This window comes from Crinia signifera, unplaced genomic scaffold (genome assembly GCF_055691185.1).
Source record: "Crinia signifera unplaced genomic scaffold, ASM5569118v1 HAP2_SCAFFOLD_498, whole genome shotgun sequence".
Classification (NCBI taxonomy): Eukaryota; Metazoa; Chordata; class Amphibia; order Anura; family Myobatrachidae; genus Crinia; species Crinia signifera.
The window spans coordinates 7,063-30,922 of record NW_028142391.1 but is presented as its reverse complement, the minus strand read 5'-3'; the positions used below and the strand labels follow the sequence as shown (position 1 = coordinate 30,922).

At 50.9% G+C, this 23,860-nt stretch overlaps 1 protein-coding gene across 1 annotated transcript in view; it reads left to right on the top strand.

Moving 5' to 3' along the window:
* LOC146055579 (synaptic vesicular amine transporter-like) overlaps positions 1-22,267 on the top strand; it is a gene marked incomplete at its 3' end in the record, with an annotated part of 60,974 nt that extends 38,707 nt beyond the window's left edge. The window contains exon 7 of the mRNA XM_083168299.1: positions 22,172-22,267. Coding sequence (XP_083024425.1) covers positions 22,172-22,267 — 96 coding nt within the window. The remainder of the gene's footprint in view (positions 1-22,171) is intronic.
* Positions 22,268-23,860: the final 1,593 nt, after the last annotated feature.

The window sequence follows — 23,860 nt, the reverse complement described above, 5'->3', positions numbered from 1 at the left end:
GTCCATGCTGTGGCACGGGGTACAGTGCTGTGTGCCCCAGCCCTCTGCCCACTCACACCATTATGATCATGTCCATGCTGTGGCATAGGGTACAGTGCCATGTGCCCCTGCCCTCTGCCCACTCACACCATTATGATCATGTCTATGCTGTGGCATAGGGTACAGTGTCGTGTGCCCCAGCCCTCTGCCCACTCACACCATTATGATCATGTCCATGCTGTGGCCTAGGGTACAGTGCCGTGTGCCCCAGCCCTCTGCCCACTCACACCATTATTATCATGTCTATGCTGTGGCATAGGGTACAGTGCCGCGTGCCCCAGCCCTCTGCCCACTCACACCATTATGATCATGTCTATGCTGTGGCATAGGGTACAGTGCCGCGTGCCCCAGCCCTCTGCCCACTCACACCATTATGATCATGTCTATGCTGTGGCATAGGGTACAGTGCCGCGTGCCCCAGCCCTCTGCCCACTCACACCATTATGATCATGTCTATGCTGTGGCATAGGGTACAGTGCACTGTGGAAGACAATTGGTTCACACAGAGTGTCCTCAATATGAAGCTAATAACTGAGAAGGGACAATGTGGCTGATGGTGGTCTGGGGGCAGCATGGCTGGTGTCGGAATGATGGGGGTAACATGGGTGTGCACAGCACATTTCATTAGAGGGTGCACATTTCATTCGGGGGTGTCTTACACGCCCATTGGGTGTGTCTAAAACACCAATCAGCCGTGTCTACCATCAGCTATTTGCACTCGCTACAATATAAAATGTCTCTCAGCCGCACCATAATCTCCGGCCTAGTTCTGTTTTAATCTTCTAATTACTCTGTGTAACAGTATTTGCAAATAAAGTCATAAACATATATGGATGAAGGAGGGATGTAGTGATATGGATGCCGCAGGTGTGTAGTGATATGGGTGACGCAGGTGTGTAGTGATATGGGTGACGCAGGTGTGTAGTGATGTGGGTGACGCAGGTGTGTAGTGATATGGATGACGCAGGTATGTAGTGATATGGATGAAGGAGGGATGTAGTGATATGGGTGAGGCGGGTGTGTAGTGATATGGATGAAGGAGGTATGTAGTGATATGTATGTAGTGATATGTATGTAGTGATATGTATGTAGTGACATGGGTGACACAGGTATGTAGTGATATGTATGTAGTGATATGTATGTAGTGACATGGGTGACACAGGTATGTAGTGATATGTATGTAGTGATATGTATGTAGTGACATGGGTGACACAGGTATGTAGTGATATGTATGTAGTGATATGTATGTAGTGATATGGATGACGCAGGTATGTAGTGATATGTATGTAGTGATATGTATGTAGTGATATGTATGTAGTGATATGGGTGACACATGTATGTAGTGATATGACAATGGTCTAGTACAATTACCAATGCAAAACACACATACTTGATTGATGGGCGCTTGTTTTAATGGAATACCAGCACTAAAAAGCAAAAGTATATAAGGGTGGGCACCGCATTAGGAGGTGCCTGTGCACCTCCAACACTCTATGTGCGCACGCTTATGGGGGTAACATGGGTGATGATAGAGTGGGAGAAGTGTGGCTGTTGGTGATAAGAATGTGGATGTGTATGGTGGGCACTCACAGAGGATGTGTATGGCGGCCACGAGTAGGCAATGTGTCACATGCAGTGTATGTATATGGTGGCCACTTACAGAGGACATGTGTGGTGGCCACACGCAGGCAATGCATATGACGGGCGCTAGCAGTGCTTATGTATGGAGGCCACTGGCAGTGGATCTGTATTGTGGACACTAGCTGCAGATGTCTTTGGTGGGCACTCGCAGTGTATGTGTATGGCGGGCTCTAGCAGTGTATGTGTATGGCGGGCACTAGCAGTGTATGTGTATGGCGGGCACTAGCAGTGCATGTGTATGGCGGGCTCTAGCAGTGTATGTGTATGGTGGGCACCTGCAGTGTATGTGTATGGTGGGCTCTAGCAGTGGATGTGTATGGCGGGTACTAGCAGTGTATGTGTATGGCGGGCACCTGCAGTGGATGTGTATGGCGGGCACTAGCAGTGTGTGTGTATGGCGGGCACTAGCAGTGCATGTGTATGGCGGGCTCTAGCAGTGTATGTGTATGGTGGGCACCTGCAGTGTATGTGTATGGCGGGTACTAGCAGTGTATGTGTATGGCGGGCACCTGCAGTGGATGTGTATTGCGGGCACTAGCAGTGTATGTGTATGGCGGGCACTAGCAGTGTATGTGTATGGTAGGCACCTGCAGTGTATGTGTATGGCGGGCTCTAGCAGTGTATGTGTATGGCGGACACCTGCAGTGTATGTGTATGGCGGGCTCTAGCAGTGTATGTGTATGGCGGGCACTAACAGTGCATGTGTATGGCGGGCTCTAGCAGTGTATGTGTATGGCGGGCACTAACAGTGCATGTGTATGGCGGGCTCTAGCAGTGTATGTGTATGGTGGGCACTAGCAGTGTATGTGTATGGTGGACACTCGCAGTGCATGTGTATGGCGGGCTCTAGCAGTGTATGTGTATGGTGGGCACCTGCAGTGTATGTGTATGGCGGGTACTAGCAGTGTATGTGTATGGCGGGCACCTGCAGTGTATGTGTATGGCGGGCTCTAGCAGTGGATGTGTATGTTGGGCACCTGCAGTGGATGTGTATGGTGGGCACTAGCAGTGTATGTGTATGGCGGGCACTAGCAGTGTATGTGTATGGCGGGTCCTAGCAGTGTATGTGTATGTTGGGCACCTGCAGTGGATGTGTATGGCGGGCACTAGCAGTGTATGTCTATGGCGGGTACTAGCAGTGTATGTGTATGGTGGGCACCTGCAGTGTATGTGTATGGCGGGCTCTAGCAGTGTATGTGTATGGCGGGCACTAACAGTGCATGTGTATGGTGGGCACTAGCAGTGTATGTGTATGGCGAGCTCTAGCAGTGTATGTGTATGGTGGGCACCTGCAGTGTATGTGTATGGTGGACACTCGCAGTGCATGTGTATGGCGGGCTCTAGCAGTGTATGTGTATGGCGGGCACTAACAGTGCATGTGTATGGTGGGCACTAGCAGTGTATGTGTATGGCGGGCTCTAGCAGTGTATGTGTATGGCGGGCTCTAGCAGTGTATGTGTATGGTGGACACTCGCAGTGCATGTGTATGGCGGGCTCTAGCAGTGTATGTGTATGGTGGGCACCTGCAGTGTATGTGTATGTTGGGCTCTAGCAGTGTATGTGTATGGCGGGTCCTAGCAGTGTATGTGTATGGTGGGCACCTGCAGTGTATGTGTATGGCGGGCACTAGCAGTGTATGTGTATGGTGGGCACCTGCAGTGTATGTGTATGGCGGGTACTAGCAGTGCATGTGTATGGCGGGCTCTAGCAGTGTATGTGCATGGTGGGCACCTGCAGTGCATGTGTATGGCGGGCTCTAGCAGTGGATGTGTATGTTGGGCACCTGCAGTGGATGTGTATGGCGGGCACTAGCAGTGTATGTGTATGGCGGGCACTAGCAGTGTATGTGTATGGCGGGTCCTAGCAGTGTATGTGTATGGCGGGCACCTGCAGTTGATGTGTATGGCGCGCACTAGCAGTGTATGTGTATGGCGGGCACTAGCAGTATATATTTATGGTGGACACTCACAGTGTATGTGTATGGCGGGCTGTAGCAGTGTATGTGTTTGGTGGGCACCTGCAGTGGAGTTGTATGGCGGGTACTAGCAGTGTATGTGTATGGTGGGCACTCGCAGTGTATGTTGGGCACCTGCAGTGGATGTGTATGGTGGACACTCACAGTGGATGTGTATGGTGGGTACTAGCAGTGTATGTGTATGTTGGGCACCTGCAGTGTATGTGTATGGTGGACACTCGCAGTGCATGTGTATGGTGGGTACTAGCAGTGTATGTGTATGGTGGGCACCTGCAGTGGAGGTGTATGGCGGGTACTAGCAGTGTATGTGTATGGTGGGCACTCGCAGTGTATGTGTATGGTGGGCACCTGCAGTGTATGTGTATGGTGGGCACCTGCAGTGGAGGTGTATGGCGGGTACTAGCAGTGTATGTGTATGGCGGGTACTAGCAGTGTATGTATATGGCGGGTACTAGCAGTGTATGTGTATGGTGGGCACCCACAGTGTATGTGTATGGCGGACACCTGCAGTGTATGTCTATTGCGGGTACTAGCAGTGTATGTGTATGGTGGGCACCTGCAGTGGATGTGTATGGCGGGTACTAGCAGTGTATGTGTATGGTGGGCACTCGCAGTGTATGTGTATGGTGGGCACCCGCAGTGTATGTGTATGGCGGGCTGTAGCAGTGTATGTGTATGGTGGACACCTGCAGTGGATATGTATGGCGGGTACTAGCAGTGTATGTGTATGGTGGCACTCGCAGTGTATGTGTATGGTGGGCACCTGCAGTGTATGTGTATTGCGGGCTGTAGCAGTGTATGTGTATGGTGGGTACTAGCAGTGTATGTGTATGGCGGGTACTAGCAGTGTATGTGTATGGCGGGCTGTAGCAGTGGATGTGTATGGTGGACACCTGCAGTGTATGTGTATGGTGGCACTCGCAGTGTATGTGTATGGTGGGCACCTGCAGTGTATGTGTATGGCGGGCTGTAGCAGTGTATGTGTATGGCGGGTACTAGCAGTGTATGTGTATGGCGGGTACTAGCAGTGTATGTGTATGGCGGGCTGTAGCAGTGGATGTGTATGGTGGGTACTAGCAGTGTATGTGTATGGCGGGTACTAGCAGTGTATGTGTATGGCGGGTACTAGCAGTGTATGTGTATGGCGGGCTGTAGCAGTGGATGTGTATGGTGGACACCTGCAGTGTATGTGTATGGTGGCACTCGCAGTGTATGTGTATGGTGGGCACCTGCAGTGTATGTGTATGGCGGGCTGTAGCAGTGTATGTGTATGGTGGGTACTAGCAGTGTATGTGTATGGTGGGTACTAGCAGTGTATGTGTATGGCAGGTACTCGCAGTGGATGTGTATAACGGGCACTAGCAGTAGATGTGTTTGGCGGGCACGTGCAGAGGATGTGTATAGGGGTTTCGTGCAGAGGATGTGTATAGGGGGCACTATCAGTGGATGTGTATAGGGGCACTAGCAGTGGATGTGTATAGGGGGCACGTGCAGAGGATGTGTATAGGAGGCACGTGCAGAGGATGTGTATGGCGGGCACGTGCAGAGGATGTGTATAGGGGCACATGCAGAGGATGTGTATAGGGGGCACATGCAGAGGATGTTTATAGGGGGCACGTGCAGAGGATGTGTATGGCGGGCACGTGCAGAGGATGTGTATAGGGGCACATGCAGAGGATGTGTATAGGGGGCACTAGCAGTGGATGTGTATAGGGGGCATGTGCAGAGGATGTGTATAGGGGGCACATGCAGAGGATGTGTATAGGGGGCACTCGCAGTGGATGTGTTTGGCTGGCACGTGCAGAGGATGTGTATAGGGGGCACTAGCAGTGGATGTGTATAGAGGGCATGTGCAGAGGATGTGTATAGGGGGCACTAGCAGTGGATGTGTATAGGGGGCACGTGCAGAGGATGTTTATAGGGGGCACATGCAGAGGATGTGTATAGGGGGCACGTGCAGAGGATGTGTATAGGGGGCACGTGCAGAGGATGTGTATTGGGGGCACTAGCAGTGGATGTGTATAGGGGGCACGTGCAGAGGATGTGTATAGGGGGCACTAGCAGTGGATGTGTATGTCGGGCACTAGCAGTGGATGTGTATAGGGGGCACGTGCAGAGGATGTGTATAGGGGGCACTAGCAGTGGATGTGTATAGGGGGCACGTGCAGAGGATGTTTATAGGGGGCACATGCAGAGGATGTGTATAGGGGGCACGTGCAGAGGATGTGTATAGGGGCACTAGCAGTGGATGTGTATAGCGGGCACGTGCAGAGGATGTTTATAGGGGGCACATGCAGAGGATGTGTATAGGGGCCACTAGCAGTGGATGTGTATGGCGGGCACTAGCAGTATATATGTATCCATTGTGTATTGTGCTCGCCATTAATCCGCATCTCCTGCTTTGTGGCTGTTATTTTGCAGGGGGACAAATGCTCATTCTCTTTCCATCACTTTTTGGGGGTGCAGCCCATACCTTTGGTAGTGAATTGCCTTTATTGTGGGGCAGGGGTGGGGGGTGGGGGGGGTGGGGTCTGCGCTTGTTTCACATTTGTGCTCAGACACAGACTGGAAAGCATCCGCCGTGTTCCAGCAGCCTCAGGCAGTGATAATGAGATTGCTGATAATGTCGCTGGTAATCTCCGATCAGTAACATAGAAGTAATAAGACAGCAGACGGTATCAGGTGCGTGGTACAGAGCGCGGCCTGGAAAGTAATATCCTGTGAGAGCGGCAGTGATGTCATCATACACATGACAGCGGCTGTGATGTATCATACACATGAGAGTGGCTGTGATGTCATCATACACGTGAGAGCGGCTGTGATGTCATCATACACGTGAAAGCAGCAGTGATGTCATCATACACATGAGAGTGACAGTGATGTTATCATACACATGAGAGCGGCAGTGATGTCATCATACACATGACAGCGGCTGTGATGTCATCATATACATGAGAGTGGCAGAGATGTCATCATACACACAAGAGCAGACTAATGCACCCTTCCTGCAGCCTAACGCTCCCTTCCCGCAGCCTAACTCTTCTTTCCCGCAGCCAAAGGCTCCCTTACTGCAGCCTAACGCTCCCTTCCCGCAGCCTAACTCTCCCTTCCCGCAGCCGAAGGCTCCCTTCCAGCAGCCTAATGCTCCCTTCCCGCAGCCTAACTCTCCTTTCCCGCAGCCGAAGGCTCCCTTCCCGCAGCCTAACTCTCCCTTCCCGCAGCCGAAGGCTCACTTCCCGCAGCCGAAGGCTCCCTTCCCGCAGCCTAAGGCTCCCTTCCCGCAGCCTAACGCTCCCTTCCCGCAGCCTAACTCTCCCTTCCCGCAGCCGAAGGCTCACTTCCCGCAGCCTAAGGCTCCCTTCCCGCAGCCGAAGGCTCCCTTCCCGCAGCCTAAGGCTCCCTTCCCGCAGCCTAAGGCTCCCTTCCCGCAGCCGAAGGCTCACTTCCCGCAGCCTAATGCTCCCTTCCCGCAGCCTAACTCTCCCTTCCAGCAGCCTAATGCTCCCTTCCCGCAGCCTAACTCTCCTTTCCGGCAGCTGAAGGCTCCCTTCCCGCAGCCTAACTCTCCCTTCCCGCAGCCGAAGGCTCACTTCCTGCAGCCTAAGGCTCCCTTCCCGCAGCCGAAGGCTCCCTTCCCGCAGCCTAACTCTCCCTTCCCGCAGCCGAAGGCTCTCTTCCCGCAGCCGAAGGCTCCCTTCCCGCAGCCGAAGGCTCCCTTCCCGCAGCCTAAGGCTCCCTTCCTGCAGCCTAACGCTCCCTTCCCGCAGCCTAACTCTCCCTTCCCGCAGCCGAAGGCTCACTTCCTGCAGCCTAAGGCTCCCTTCCCGCAGCCTAAGGCTCCCTTCCCGCAGCCTAAGGCTCCCTTCCCGCAGCCGAAGGCTCACTTCCCGCAGCCTAATGCTCCCTTCCCGCAGCCTAACTCTCCCTTCCAGCAGCCTAATGCTCCCTTCCCGCAGCCTAACTCTCCTTTCCGGCAGCTGAAGGCTCCCTTCCCGCAGCCTAACTCTCCCTTCCCGCAGCCGAAGGCTCACTTCCTGCAGCCTAAGGCTCCCTTCCCGCAGCCGAAGGCTCCCTTCCCGCAGCCTAAGGCTCCCTTCCCGCAGCCTAAGGCTCCTTTCCCGCAGCCGAAGGCTCCCTTCCCGCAGCCTAACTCTCCCTTCCCGCAGCCGAAGGCTCACTTCCCGCAGCCGAAGGCTCCCTTCACGCAGCCGAAGGCTCCCTTCCCGCAGCCGAAGGCTCCCTTCCCGCAGCCTAACGCTCCCTTCCCGCAGCCTAACTCTTCTTTCCCGCAGCCAAAGGCTCCCTTCCTGCAGCCTAACGCTCCCTTCCCGCAGCCTAACTCTCCATTCCCGCAGCCGAAGGCTCCCTTCCTGCAGCCTAACGCTCCCTTCCCGCAGCCTAACTCTCCATTCCCGCAGCCGAAGGCTCCCTTCCTGCAGCCTAACGCTCCCTTCCCGCAGCCTAACTCTCCCTTCCCGCAGCCGAAGGCTCCCTTCCAGCAGCCTAATGCTCCCTTCCCGCAGCCTAACTCTCCTTTCCCGCAGCCGAAGGCTCCCTTCCCGCAGCCTAACTCTCCCTTCCCGCAGCCGAAGGCTCACTTCCCGCAGCCGAAGGCTCCCTTCCCGCAGCCGAAGGCTCCCTTCCCGCAGCCTAAGGCTCCCTTCCCGCAGCCTAACGCTCCCTTCCCGCAGCCTAACTCTTCCTTCCCGCAGCCGAAGGCTCACTTCCTGCAGCCTAAGGCTCCCTTCCCGCAGCCGAAGGCTCCCTTCCCGCAGCCTAAGGCTCCCTTCCCGCAGCCTAAGGCTCCCTTCCCGCAGCCGAAGGCTCACTTCCCGCAGCCTAATGCTCCCTTCCCGCAGCCTAACTCTCCCTTCCAGCAGCCTAATGCTCCCTTCCCGCAGCCTAACTCTCCTTTCCGGCAGCTGAAGGCTCCCTTCCCGCAGCCTAACTCTCCCTTCCCGCAGCCGAAGGCTCACTTCCTGCAGCCTAAGGCTCCCTTCCCGCAGCCGAAGGCTCCCTTCCCGCAGCCTAACTCTCCCTTCCCGCAGCCGAAGGCTCTCTTCCCGCAGCCGAAGGCTCCCTTCCCGCAGCCGAAGGCTCCCTTCCCGCAGCCTAAGGCTCCCTTCCTGCAGCCTAACGCTCCCTTCCCGCAGCCTAACTCTCCCTTCCCGCAGCCGAAGGCTCACTTCCTGCAGCCTAAGGCTCCCTTCCCGCAGCCTAAGGCTCCCTTCCCGCAGCCTAAGGCTCCCTTCCCGCAGCCGAAGGCTCACTTCCCGCAGCCTAATGCTCCCTTCCCGCAGCCTAACTCTCCCTTCCAGCAGCCTAATGCTCCCTTCCCGCAGCCTAACTCTCCTTTCCGGCAGCTGAAGGCTCCCTTCCCGCAGCCTAACTCTCCCTTCCCGCAGCCTAAGGCTCCCTTCCCGCAGCCTAAGGCTCCCTTTCCGCAGCCGAAGGCTCACTTCCCGCAGCCTAACGCTCCCTTCCCGCAGCCTAACTCTCCCTTCCCGCAGCCGAAGGCTCCCTTCCCGCAGCCGAAGGCTCCCTTCCCGCAGCCGAAGGCTCCCTTCCCGCAGCCTAAGGCTCCCTTCCCGCAGCCTAACGCTCCCTTCCCGCAGCCTAACTCTCCCTTCCCGCAGCCGAAGGCTCACTTCCTGCAGCCTAAGGCTCCCTTCCCGCAGCCGAAGGCTCCCTTCCCGCAGCCTAAGGCTCCCTTCCCGCAGCCTAAGGCTCCCTTCCCGCAGCCGAAGGCTCACTTCCCGCAGCCTAATGCTCCCTTCCCGCAGCCTAACTCTCCCTTCCAGCAGCCTAATGCTCCCTTCCCGCAGCCTAACTCTCCTTTCCAGCAGCTGAAGGCTCCCTTCCCGCAGCCTAACTGTTAATGGTGATTAAACTATGACCAGAGATACAATAAGTGGAAAGCGCAGGTTACGTAATGTGTCCGTAACCTGCTTACCCTTTATACCTAACTGCGTGCGAACAAAACGTAGCGCAGCGCAGCGTACAGTCTATTGTATGTTATACACCAAGAACCGATACCTTAATAAGAGATCCTTTCGCAGGACTTGTCTCCAATTGTGAGAATATACCTTAAAGGACAGAGTCCGCAATGTAAGGACAGAGTCCTTAATGTACCTTATCGCTATTATGCGAATAACTAGACACGACCACGAAATAGAAATAAGGAGGTTAGAACTCCATAAAGAGATTGTATTAAAGTCCCTAATGGACAAAAGGGGGTTACAGAATTAAGAATAAACAGGTATAACAAGTGATACAATACAATAACAATGAATACTAAACACTCTCTGCTAAGGGGAAAGAATACAAATACAAGACACAATGAGCCAACAATAACTACAAGGATAAATACCGTGATAAATGCAACCGTTTACCGTGGTCATCTAGTATGTGAAAAGCAGTCCGGTCAGAGCTCACTATCGTTCAGGAATGAGCGATAGTCCGGTAGGAAGGTCCAGGGAAAGTAGTTGTGCCGAAAAAGACCCTGGCTGCTCTGTGTCGCCTATCTTATAGGGTCAGAAGGGGGAGGTCAAAGGCCATTCTCGTTGGCCAGAGATCATATGTCCGGTCCACTGCAATTGGAGGTTAGACGCTGTACCTGGTCTGACCAGGTGCAGGGGAGTGAACTTTAAGAGTCCTTTGTTTGGTGGTTTCGGCGTCAGCAAGGATAAGAACCGGTTTGAGCTAGTTTCCTTTGTTAACTACTTACAACAGAAACTGTCTCTGGAATATGGATTTAGTCCATAACTATCGGACAGTGTACATTGCGAAATATTCGCAATGACCGGAATACTTTGCATGATGAGCTGAGCGGAACGGTACTAAACACGATACAGACAGCTGTGTGCAGGGCTAACTAAGCTATGTGTGGCGTTCTAAACCTTTTAACTATATTTCCTTTCGTGTAAGTGTGTTATTATGAATTTATGTGTGATAGTATGTCTACTCTTCTGGTCCACATTGTCACACATACTCGGGTATGGAACTTTATTTGCGCAACTCTGCGAACCAAAATGGCGGCCATACTATCACAAAAATGGCGTGTGTGTACCTAGACTTCCACAGTCCACCCTTTAACAGTAAATATAAAACTGTTACATTACAAAATATTTCACACGACAAGACAGAAATTCATAATCCTAACAGAGAAATTGGGATACATGAAATAAACATATAAGGGGAGTAAACCATCTGCTCTCGGCCGATCCAGGATCATGGATAAACGATGGGCCGCATTTATCGAACAATCTACTCAGGGTCACGAAGGATAATGTACAATTTTTGGGATAAAAATAAAAACAGGGGTGGTTACAACATATACACGTTCTTCAGATATGGCATCCTTTGGTAGGTATTGTTTGTGACAACAGACTCTTGAACTCTTTGTTGTCTCTCTTTTTGATATGCTTTTAAGTATGATGGTATTAAAACATCCGGTCCTGGGTAAGGTGTCAAGTTTATAGATTCTACCTTGACCTAAGCTGGGATGGGTAACACACTCTCAGAACTCTGTATCGTCCGTCCAATGCCTGGCAGCAGGGCGGCGGCGGTATCCTTGATTTGGAAAATGAGAACGGATAGTGGGGGGGGGAAAGACAAGAATAGGACCCACAACAGTAGAGAAAACTGAGAAAGGAAAAATTTTGTTAGTGATCCTTTCAACCTGTTACCAGTGGGGTGTGTCACAGTCCCTTTTGTAGCTTGTACAGGTTGCTTGACCTTAGCTGCTCTCCAGTCCTCCCGAAATGGTGCCTCTTAGCGATTTCTTTCTTTCGCCCTCGAGTGTAAGGACCTTCTGGTTTTCAGTTCCTTTGGCAGTAGGACGAACGTACCCGAATCTCTCTCTCTGCGACTTTGTTATTGAGGTAGTGCTGGTCAACAAGATTTTGGGGTGGTTCTTTCCAAAGGTCTATCAAGCAACCTGTATATGGCAAAGCAGGGGAAACAACAACAACATCTCCTGGTTCATGGTTATGACAGTTCACAACAGGTGTCAACAAAGTCCTTTTGCTGCAGTTTTCCAGGTGTGGATACATCACTTGCATTTGTGGTCTAGGATCTTCTTGTGGGATTACCATAACCTGTAGCTGCCCGCCAAGCAATGTTTCGATGGGGACAAATTTTGGTGGGGTTCTGAGAGTGATTCTACTATTACAAAAGGAGTTTTATGGGGTGTACCATCAGTCCCTAAAGGTTCACACATGACTTAAACCTTTTATATATATATTTGCATACTCAAGGGTGCTTCTGGGCTGCCATATCTATACACACAAACGTCAACACCTACATATATATATACATAAAAAACTAATAATAAATAAATAACTATAATGATTCTAGAGTGGACTGTGCAAAGCCAATTTTTGTATTACCTGCAGAGGATCCTGCTGGAGGAGGGATGTGGAGATGGCTCTGTGGGAACAGCCGTTGCAGTTTCTTTCCTCCAGACAAGTAAGGCATGATTCTGTCGTCTTACCTGTCTGTGGCCACACCAGTAATTTCGGACTAATTTTTTTCCACATACCTTCCCTGTCAAGACAAGTCAGGCCATGGGCTATCTCTGTCCTGACAGTTTGGCATGTTCTCAGAGTCACTGGTTTTCCTTGTCCATCTTTCTATTCCTGTCCACATCCCTTCGGCTTCCAGACTGCTTCTCCTGCAGGGGACACAAATCTTGTATTACTATGTGAATATACTGACATTTATAGGGGGAACACAAACATTATCCGCAGAGCGCATGGCTCACCCAGCTGCCTTGCCAGCATGTTCATTATCAAGTGACACTGAATCCTCATTGAGGATGTGGTTTTTACACTTGATAACAGCCACTCTGTCCGGCAGCTGTATGATTGTCAAGAATCTTTTAAACTTACAACGCTTGCGCCACTGGAGTGCCAGCTACTGAAACAGAACATCTGAGGCGCCATAGGGCCTAAGATCTTTTGTATTACCCCAACAAACATACTTGGAGTCGGCATGAATATTGACTGTTTTTTTTTTTTCTCTCAGTTCGCAGTACTATTAATGAGACTGCTGCTGCTGAGTGAGATGTCCAATGGGTTCAGCCTCTACTATGCCTTTTCCATCTATTACAGTATAGCCAGTGTACAATTTTCCCTCTCGGTGTTGTGGAAAGAACGAGAAAAAAAAAACAAAAATGAATTACCTCTTCCAATGGGTTGTTACCACCCTTTGGGGGCATGCTGCAAAGGTCTGATTCAAACATGTCATGCAATCATATTCATCTCGGCTCCCACTAAATTCCACTATTCCAGCAACCTCAGCACCACTCCACCCTTTGTGCCTTAGTGGGCACACCTGGTAAGAGTGTTGCTGGGTTTACAATATTACCCATTTTTCATGGTAACATCAATGCAAGTTCCCATTTAGTGAACTTGGCTGATGAATATTTTTCACATGTTTTGGCAGAATTTTAGGAGTGTCCAGACTATACGAGGAGCATAAACAGTTAGAACACACCCCAACACCACATTCTCAGTTTTGTTTACCAGTAGTGCTATGGCAACTACACTGTGTAGACAAATATGAAGTGCTTAAGTAATAGGGTTTTAATTGTACACTGCAGTACGACATTGGTCAGGCTGGCATCACCAGGTTTCTTACGTCACTATATCTGTCGCCCCCTCAGCAGGTCTAATACTCTAAATCACATGGTCTCTTGTGTCAGTTTTACCCATGGCAAAAAGCTGTAATCAGGCCTGTTTCTCCTTCTTTATTGTCCACATCTGTCTGTGAAGACATGGGTATTGTGATTGCACCTATTTATATGTAAATGCGTTTTACAACCCTTTTCATTCTTTGTAGAAGGGAAATGCTTTGTGTATTACTTGGACTGCTTTTCACAAGATGGTGGCTGTGGTTGCCCTGGGTAACATTAGGAGTAATGCTTACAGTTATTGGGACTTTGTTCAAAATTTACTGAAAAATATCTATATTGTGACTACTTGCTTTACAGGGTACCGCATATTCACAATGGTATTTCTCTGCTGGGGGTGCGACAGATTCTTCGAACTGTTTTTCTATGATTTGTGGGTCTCTGGAACAGAAGGGTAGGGGAAGGAGAAAAAATTGGAAAAAGAGAGAGAGAAAAACTCAAAAAAAAAGGGTAGAAGATATTAATGACAGTAATGTGTACATTTATTTTCAACAGAAACATTTTTCTTTTATTTTTGAGGACGCCAGGATTTAGCACTATGGGGGAATTGGCTCTCAACTATTTGGTTCTTACCCTTTTCAACTCCTGTTCTGCTTCTTAAGCCCTCCCTTTCTTTCTGTTTCCCAGTGTGGTTGTGACTATGGGCTGTGTCTAGGGGTATTTAGCTAAAAGTTCTCTTTTGGGAACCTTGTTATTTCACTGGGTATTTTCCCAGCTCAACCTCAGGTTTCGAATGGTGAAGCTGTACTTTGGGGCGCTATACTTTCTGTTTTTAACAGGGTTTCTATTGAAGCTATGGTTGCCATTGATCCTGTGTCCTTCCCATCTTTAGTTCAAAGGGAACTCGGTATTTGTGCTGTAGTTTTTAGCTACCTTAGATGGATTTGACTCTATAACAGTGGAATACAACATTAGCCTCTGAGGACTGTCCAGCATATCTTGCACTTCTTGTGTAAGATTTCTAGGAGTGTCCAGAAATACCCCATCAGGGGTGCAATAGATGACACATCCCATTTTACATAGTAAATCTCTACCCAGGAGGTTAGTCGGGCCGCTGCAGCCAACAGAAAAGAGTGTTTGGTATGCAGAGGCCCGCTTGTAACATCTGCTGGTTTCGTCAGTGGGTAATGCTGTATTTTTCCTGTTACCCCAATTGCTGCTACTAATTGCTTGACACAACCTAGACCAGGAGGGAATGTTGTTAACGGGTTAGGTACAAAAAACTTTATATTTAAACTATTCCACTTACCCATATCTGAGGCTCCTCCCTAAGGTATTGAATTAGTCTAACTGGTTGTAGGATGCAGGTATGACCTGCTTCCTATTGTCTGACCTGGGTTGCCCTCAGCACAGTGTCAGTCATCAGATGGGGAGGAGGCATGTTGCGTGACCTGTCTGTCTCCTCCCATTGTCTAGGGGCTGGGTATCTCCGTGTCTCACCTTTGTGAGATTCCCATTCTCGCTTATGTGTCTTGATAACTCCTGGGGTTTCCTGACCTACAATGAGCTGAGTAATGACCTTTCCTATTGCAGTTGTAACAGATAATTGGCTTTCTACCTGTGTCCCTGGTGTTTCGTTGGTAGGCAGCTTTGTTTGGGGCATTAGTAAGGGCTTGGATGCTAACCATCATCAGTTTGTCAGTTTGCAGTTCCCTGTGCTTCTTAATGTTGCGGTCGTGGTCCACAGCAGATTCCCGTAGGGCGTCTACTGTCATTCCACGCCAATTTGGAAAGGAAGTTTGGACTCTGGCTCTCAGGTTTTCGTTAAGCCCTTCCACCAGCACAGACACAATCAGCTCCCTCAAGTGGGGGTCGTCCTTAGGTTTATAGACACCAGTGTATTTTGATACCGCCATCAAACTCCGGTTGAAATATTCGCTAGCTACTTCACCATCTTTTTGTTTGATAGTGAATATCTTGCTATATTCCACTGCTGCAGGAAAATACACTCCCAACTGTAAGTTGATTTGGCGTATATTTTCCTGGTTGATGTCATCATTTATCTCCTTGTCCACTTTCAATCCACTATCCTGAATGAATTTCAGGATGTCAATGTGAGTGGGGAGACAGGCCCTCAACATGATTCTCCAATCCTTGTTGGTGGGCTCATCAGAGTTTCCCAGATCCCTTACAAATTTCCGGCACAGAGCCAGATTTTTCCTAGGATCAGGGAAATCTGTAATGATGGACCGCAGCTCTACCCGTGTCCATGGGTTTAGCATGGTCATCTTTCTGGTAGGTATCACACCCTCTCTGTCTGCCTTACCATAGGGAACCTCCAGTGTGCGTACAGGGTATGTTTGTACCACCTCTGCATTACTGGGACCTGCTTGGGAGTCGTCTGTGTCTGTGCTGTGTAGTGCATCCTTACCTGAGTCCACTTCTATGCCGTTGGCACCAGCTGCCTCCTCCTCCTGTGCTGGAGCCCCAGCAGTGGGTTGAGCTTTACCCTCAAGCATATTAAGTGCATGGGAGACGGCCAGTGCCAACAGCTGCTCGTTTTCCTCTCGGGTTTCCTTATAAGGGGATAAAACAGGATACAAGTTAGTAACTGTTGCATTATTACTTAGGTCTTTCTTATGAGACATTAACCCCTTCGGCACATATGGGGGTGGGGGAGCTGATTCTATTGCGGCAACGGTTGCATTTTTATTGTGGCTGATTGTGTCCGGTATTGCCAGACCTTTGATTCCCCATTGTTCCTGTCCTTCCTTCTGCCACAATTTAAGAATATCTATATGCTTCACTCTCTCCTTACGACTGGAGAGTAGGCATATTTCATCTTTTACTGCCGATAAGATTTCTGGATCGAAGCTACCAACACTGGGAAATTCTAACTTGCTGCCTTGTGTCATTTTTCTCCATTTATTTTGGTAAACAACTGCGAGTTCACCGTGCTTCTTGCACATAATAAAAGCAGCCGATCCTCTTGGCCGGCTTGCTTCCTCCCTATCCTGCACGTTATCACAGCGTGACCCGTTATTACCCATAGTTACAGGAATAAACGTTCACAGCTTAATAGATAATCGGTGGGTTATTAATTATCTGAGAGCTCCCCAAACACTCACTTCTCCACACAGCGACACTTCGACGCAATCAAGCGAAGAGCCCACAATGCGAGGTATGATACTCAATCACCAAGCTCTCAACTAGCAGCGAACTTCTAGCCAACTTGCTTGATGCGGCACAATTTTTCCAGGGTATAACAAACTTGCTTTCCTATACCCCCAAAAATCGGATTTCTAAAGTAGCTAATCGGAAACAAGTGCGTTCCGATATATCTTCTTGTACCCTCCTAGCGGAATTAATTCCACTGAAGGGGCAGTTCCTATGGGCACGTCGTCACGTGAACCCGGTCCTAACTGGACTGTCCTACACTGGACTACACTGCGCTGAGTCGTGCCGTCACACACCCGTTCGCCTCAGTTATTTTTCACACTGGGCGCTAGTTACACCTTGGTCTTATGCTAATTTGTGAAATATTTCTGTACAGAAAATTTTCCCAGGCTGGTAGCTTTTCACTAGATTCTTATGCAGGTATAAATCCCTTATAGGAATCTATTAAAATAATGCTTGAGTTGCTTGCTTATGAGAAAATGAACAAAAAGAAAACCTTATTTTCTTTTCTTAATCACCGCTTCATTCGCAGTATATTACTATACTGTTTAAATAAAGCTAGTGGTTTAAATACTGTTCACTTCTTCCTATGTGTGCTGCGTGTGCAGTACCAATGAACAGCCACGTGTGTACGTGCGCTTGTTCACAGGCCGCCGATGAATCGGCCACCCACGTGTTCTATAGTGTATTTGCAAGGTTGCGCTCGGGTTTCGATATACGCAGTAATTGCGCCTAAATGTGGAATAAATCCCTTAACTCTGTCCGAGAGTTACGTATCAAGATGCGAAATAAATCCCGCACTTAATCCGTAAACCACGTACAAAGATGCGAAACTTTCCCGATGTGGGCACGTGCGCGCGCACCTTGCGTAATACACAATAGACGCTTTACGTTACTGCAAAAAGGCCCAGGACTTGTCGCCACGTGGCGGAGTCCCTGTTTTTGCGGTAGCTAACAATAAACAATTATAGTTTTTGCACAGAGGGGATCCTCTATGTACTATAATAAACACAGATTCCACGTGTGCGAACCTTATCGCACGTGGTACATATACTGTAATAAACAAGCAACCCAAGACACTATACCCCGTTAAACTACTTGTGGCAGGCAGAAGTACAGTTTACTAAACACTTAGGTATGATATACTTTAAAACACGTGGCTTTCACCTATTGTACTCCGGGTTCAGCGCTAGCACTTCCCGAACCCCGCACCGCCGCGGACCTGGCCTATCCAGCAATGGATAATACTTCCACCCTTTTGCTGGTATAGGTCGGGTCGCACGCCTGGTACTGAGTTCTGGAATGTGGAGCGGACGGACGTGCCCCCAATTGTTAATGGTGATTAAACTATGACCAGAGATACAATAAGTGGAAAGCGCAGGTTACGTAATGTGTCCGTAACCTGCTTACCCTTTATACCTAACTGCGTGCGAACAAAACGTAGCGCAGCGCAGCGTACAGTCTATTGTATGTTATACACCAAGAACCGATACCTTAATAAGAGATCCTTTCGCAGGACTTGTCTCCAATTGTGAGAATATACCTTAAAGGACAGAGTCCGCAATGTAAGGACAGAGTCCTTAATGTACCTTATCGCTATTATGCGAATAACTAGACACGACCACGAAATAGAAATAAGGAGGTTAGAACTCCATAAAGAGATTGTATTAAAGTCCCTAATGGACAAAAGGGGGTTACAGAATTAAGAATAAACAGGTATAACAAGTGATACAATACAATAACAATGAATACTAAACACTCTCTGCTAAGGGGAAAGAATACAAATACAAGACACAATGAGCCAACAATAACTACAAGGATAAATACCGTGATAAATGCAACCGTTTACCGTGGTCATCTAGTATGTGAAAAGCAGTCCGGTCAGAGCTCACTATCGTTCAGGAATGAGCGATAGTCCGGTAGGAAGGTCCAGGGAAAGTAGTTGTGCCGAAAAAGACCCTGGCTGCTCTGTGTCGCCTATCTTATAGGGTCAGAAGGGGGAGGTCAAAGGCCATTCTCGTTGGCCAGAGATCATATGTCCGGTCCACTGCAATTGGAGGTTAGACGCTGTACCTGGTCTGACCAGGTGCAGGGGAGTGAACTTTAAGAGTCCTTTGTTTGGTGGTTTCGGCGTCAGCAAGGATAAGAACCGGTTTGAGCTAGTTTCCTTTGTTAACTACTTACAACAGAAACTGTCTCTGGAATATGGATTTAGTCCATAACTATCGGACAGTGTACATTGCGAAATATTCGCAATGACCGGAATACTTTGCATGATGAGCTGAGCGGAACGGTACTAAACACGATACAGACAGCTGTGTGCAGGGCTAACTAAGCTATGTGTGGCGTTCTAAACCTTTTAACTATATTTCCTTTCGTGTAAGTGTGTTATTATGAATTTATGTGTGATAGTATGTCTACTCTTCTGGTCCACATTGTCACACATACTCGGGTATGGAACTTTATTTGCGCAACTCTGCGAACCAAAATGGCGGCCATACTATCACAAAAATGGCGTGTGTGTACCTAGACTTCCACAGTTTCTCCCTTCCCGCAGCCGAAGGCTCACTTCCTGCAGCCTAAGGCTCCCTTCCCGCAGCCGAAGGCTCCCTTCCCGCAGCCTAAGGCTCCCTTCCCGCAGCCTAAGGCTCCTTTCCCGCAGCCGAAGGCTCCCTTCCCGCAGCCTAACTCTCCCTTCCCGCAGCCGAAGGCTCACTTCCTGCAGCCTAAGGCTCCCTTCCCGCAGCCGAAGGCTCCCTTCACGCAGCCTAAGGCTCCCTTCCCGAAGCCTAAGGCTCCTTTCCCGCAGCCGAAGGCTCCCTTCCCGCAGCCTAACTCTCCCTTCCCGCAGCCGAAGGCTCACTTCCTGCAGCCTAATGCTCCCTTCCCGCAGCCTAACTCTCCCTTCCAGCATCCTAATGCTCCCTTCCCGCAGCCTAACTCTCCTTTCCGGCAGCTGAAGGCTCCCTTCCCGCAGCCTAACTCTCCCTTCCCGCAGCCGAAGGCTCACTTCCTGCAGCCTAAGGCTCCCTTTCCGCAGCCGAAGGCTCCCTTCCCGCAGCCTAAGGCTCCCTTCCCGCAGCCTAAGGCTCCTTTCCCGCAGCCGAAGGCTCCCTTCCCGCAGCCTAACTCTCCCTTCCCGCAGCCGAAGGCTCACTTCCTGCAGCCTAAGGCTCCCTTCCCGCAGCCGAAGGCTCCCTTCACGCAGCCGAAGGCTCCCTTCCCACAGCCGAAGGCTCCCTTCCCGCAGCCTAAGGCTCCCTTCCCGCAGCCTAAGGCTCCCTTTCCGCAGCCGAAGGCTCACTTCCCGCAGCCTAACGCTCCCTTCCCGCAGCCTAACTCTCCCTTCCCGCAGCCGAAGGCTCCCTTCCAGCAGCCTAATGCTCCCTTCCCGCAGCCTAACTCTCCCTTCCAGCAGCCTAACTCTCCCTTCCAGCAGCCTAATGCTCCCTTCCCGCAGCCTAACTCTCCTTTCCCGCAGCCGAAGGCTCCCTTCCCGCAGCCTAACTCTCCCTTCCCGCAGCCGAAGGCTCACTTCCTGCAGCCTAAGGCTCTCTTCCCGCAGCCGAAGGCTCCCTTCCCGCAGCCTAAGGCTCCCTTCCCGCAGCCTAAGGCTCCCTTCCCGCAGCCTAACTCTCCCTTCCCGCAGCTGAAGGCTCACTTCCAGCAGCCTAAGGCTCCCTTCCCGCAGCCGAAGGCTCCTCTCCCGCAGCCGAAGGCTCCCTTCCCGCAGCCTAAGGCTCCCTTCCCGCAGCCTAAGGCTCCCTTCCCGCAGCCGAAGGCTCCCTTCCTGCAGCCTAACGCTCCCTTCCCGCAGCCTAACTCTCCCTTCCCGAAGCCGAAGGCTCCCTTCCAGCAGCCTAATGCTCCCTTCCCGCAGCCTAACTCTCCTTTCCCGCAGCCTGAAGGCTCCCTTCCCGCAGCCTAACTCTCCCTTCCCGCAGCCGAAGGCTCCCTTCCCGCAGCCGAAGGCTCCCTTCCTGCAGCCTAACGCTCCCTTCCCGCAGCCTAACTCTCCCTTCCCGCAGCCGAAGGCTCCCTTCCAGCAGTCTAATGCTCCCTTCCCGCAGCCTAACTCTCCCTTCCCGCAGCCGAAGGCTCCCTTCCCGCAGCCTAAGGCTCCCTTCCCGCAGCCTAACGCTGCCAATCACCTGCTAACTGCCATGTTACAGCCTGTGTTTGAAAAAAGTCAGTAAGGAGCTGATTGGCTGGACGTTTATCTCTCCTTATCACACTTGCATTTATCTCTTGTTAGGGCTTAATACATCTGCCCCATTGCCTGCTGACGGCGGGGGTGCATAACATGATGGGAACTATGCACCCAATTTCCTGCCCACTCCCAGCACTAACCTCTGGCACCTAGCAGAAGTCGCTGGCTCACTGGCTTCCAGATTGCAGCTACCTTCTGCTTCCGTTCGGCCAGGCAAGCAGCATGAGGTGGCCAGGTATACCGGTGCCTAATCAACCGCTACTACCTGCTGCTTCCGTTCGGCCAAGCAAGCAGCATGAGGCAGCCAGGTGTTCCGGTGCCCCAATCAACCGCTGCTACCTGCTGCTTCCGTTCGGACAAGCAAGCAGCATGAGGCAGCCAGGTGTTCCGGTGCCCCAATCCAACGCTGCTACCTGCTGCTTCCGTTCGGCCAGGCAAGCAGCATGAGGCGGCCAGGAATACCGGTGCCCCAATCAACCGCTGCTTCCTGCTGCTTCCTTCGGCCAGGCAAGCAGCATGAGGCGGTCAGGTATACTGGTGCTCCAATCAACCGCTGCTACCTGCTGCTTCCGTTCGGCCATGCAAGCAGCATGAGGCGGCCAGGTATACCGGTGCCCCAATCAACTGCTGCTACCTGCTGCTTCCGTTCGGCCAAGCAAGCAGCATGAGGCGGCCAGGTGTTCCGGTGCCCCAATCAACCGCTGCTACCTGCTGCTTCCGTTCGGCCACGCAAGCAGCATGAGGCGGCCAGATATACCGGAGCCTCAATCAACTGCTGCTACCTGCTGCTTCCGTTCGGCCAGGCAAGCAGCATGAGGCGGCCAGGTATACCGGTGCCCCAATCAACTGCTGCTACCTGCTGCTTCCGTTCGGCCAGGCAAGCAGCATGAGGCGGCCAGGTATATCGGTGCACCAATCAACTGCTGCTACTTGCTGCTTCCGTTCGGCCAGGCAAGCAGCATGAGGCGGCCAGGTATACCGGAGCCTCAATCAACTGCTGCTACTTGCTAATTAGCCGTCCCAAGGCATTTGCCTAGTTTGACTATCCCTAGGGCCGGCTCTGGCAAGGAGGGCTGGTGTTCGGCGGGCTGGCTTTTACCTTTTCGCTAGGCTGGGAATATATGCAGCCTAGTGAACCGTCTGAATAAGGCCCCAGGTGCCAATACTACCATGTTGCCACATTCCCACATTTAGGACCCATGAAGCATCTCTTGTATCCCTCAGGTAAGTCCTTCAGTGACTGCACCTTGTGGACTAGGGAAGCAGCTGAGTGGTGGGAGGATGAGCCAGTAAGGGGGCAGCAGGCCAGGCTGTGAGGGACGGAAGTGATATGCTGCTGGTGAGATGATCTGCGGGGCCTCTTGCTCTTTGTGCTGCTTGTGCTGGGAGCCATGTCTGGATTCTGGGGTAGTATGTGAGGTGCTATATGTCAGTAAGAGGTGCAATGTCAGTAAGTGACCTTAGGATCAAAGTAACGTATTCCTCTCTGTTTTAGGGTCCATCTGTTTCGCCAATATGGCCATTGCTATGCTGGAGCCGGCGCTGCCTATCTGGATGATGGAGACCATGTGCTCCCCAAAATGGCAACTGGGTAAGATGCTTCCCCCCCCCCCCCCCCCTATCCTTCCCATGTGGCTTCTGATGCCTTGTCTATAGATCTTTGGAAGGACAAATTCTACCCTACCCCACAAGCTCGTTGCTTAGGGGTCATCCTCGACTCTGAACTGTCCTTTCTTCCCCACATTCAATCTGTCTCCAAATCATGTTACATGCATCTAAAAAACATATCCAAAATACGACCGTATCTCACACAAGACACTACTAAATCTCTTATCCGTGCACTCATTATATCCCGCATTGATTATTGCAATAGTCTCCTAACTGGTCTTCCCAAGAACAGACTCTCACCACTGCAATCCATTCTAAATGCTGCTGCTAGGCTGATCCTCCTAGCAATACACTCATCGTCTGCTGATCCGCTCTGCCAGTCCCTCCATTGGTTGCCTGTATATTACCGTATTCAATATAAAACACTTCTACTTGCATATAAAGCTATTACCCATACTGCACCAGCATATATCTCTGCACTTATCACACAATATCTCCCATCTCGACCACTCCGCTCTGCACAAGATCTGCGTCTCTCTTCTGCACGGATCACCAGCTCCCATTCACTATTACAGGACTTTCATCGGGCTGCTCCTACCCTATGGAATGCCCTTCCATGCACAATAAGACTCTCCACCAGTCTCCAAACTTTCAAGTGTTCCCTGAAAACTCACTTCTTCAGGCAAGCCTATCATATTTATATACTGCACACATAACCCTCTGAGGCACTTATATATTATAAAGCTTCCCTTCTGGACTTGTAACTTGGTGGGACTGCTATGCTATTACTGGTGCCTGTCCCTGTGTTTCCCTCCTATGTCCCTATAGATTGTAAGCTTGCAGCAGGGCCCTCCTACCACCAAGTCTGTCTGTCGTTACCCAGTTTGTTCTTTCAGTGTTGTCCACATATGTAAAGTGCAATGGAATCTGCTATATATAATACAAGACACAGTAACGGAATCTGCTGCGCTATATAAGACACTGTAATGCAGGGGTGTCAAACACCAGCCTTCACCTTTTATTCTCGATTTTTTTTTTTAAACAAGAAAGCCGCCTCTTCAGCGCATGCGCGGCAGCCTACAAGCCAGAGAACGTCTGCCCTCTAGCGCAGTGCCGCCGGTCGTCAACCCCTCCTCCGCTCCCACCTGCTGTACAGGAGCCAGAGAGAGGAAAGAGCAGGTCCGTTGTGGTGAATGGTGCTGCTGCTGCTGTGCGCTCCAGGTCACTTACTGCTGAGTGTGCACTGCACAGTGACCGGGAGCACGCTGCCCCCCACTCCTGGATAGATAGTGCGAGGAGCGCTACTCACAGGAGGGAGGGGGAAATGCGCCTGTGTGAGAGTGCAGCTGTGTCCTTGGTGGTGGAGCAGCTCAAACTGGAGTGGACGCATCAGAGCGGGTAAGTGTCAAACTCTCTGCCTGTGTGTGTGTGTGTGTGTGTGTGTGCACTGGCACATTGCAGCCCATCATTAATTGCTGTGTCCCATGATAATAAGCAGGACATATGCCCTAAGACTGAGTGCTGCCCCCCTGTGCAGGCAGCGTGTGCCCTAATGCACTGCAGTTCACAGCAATAG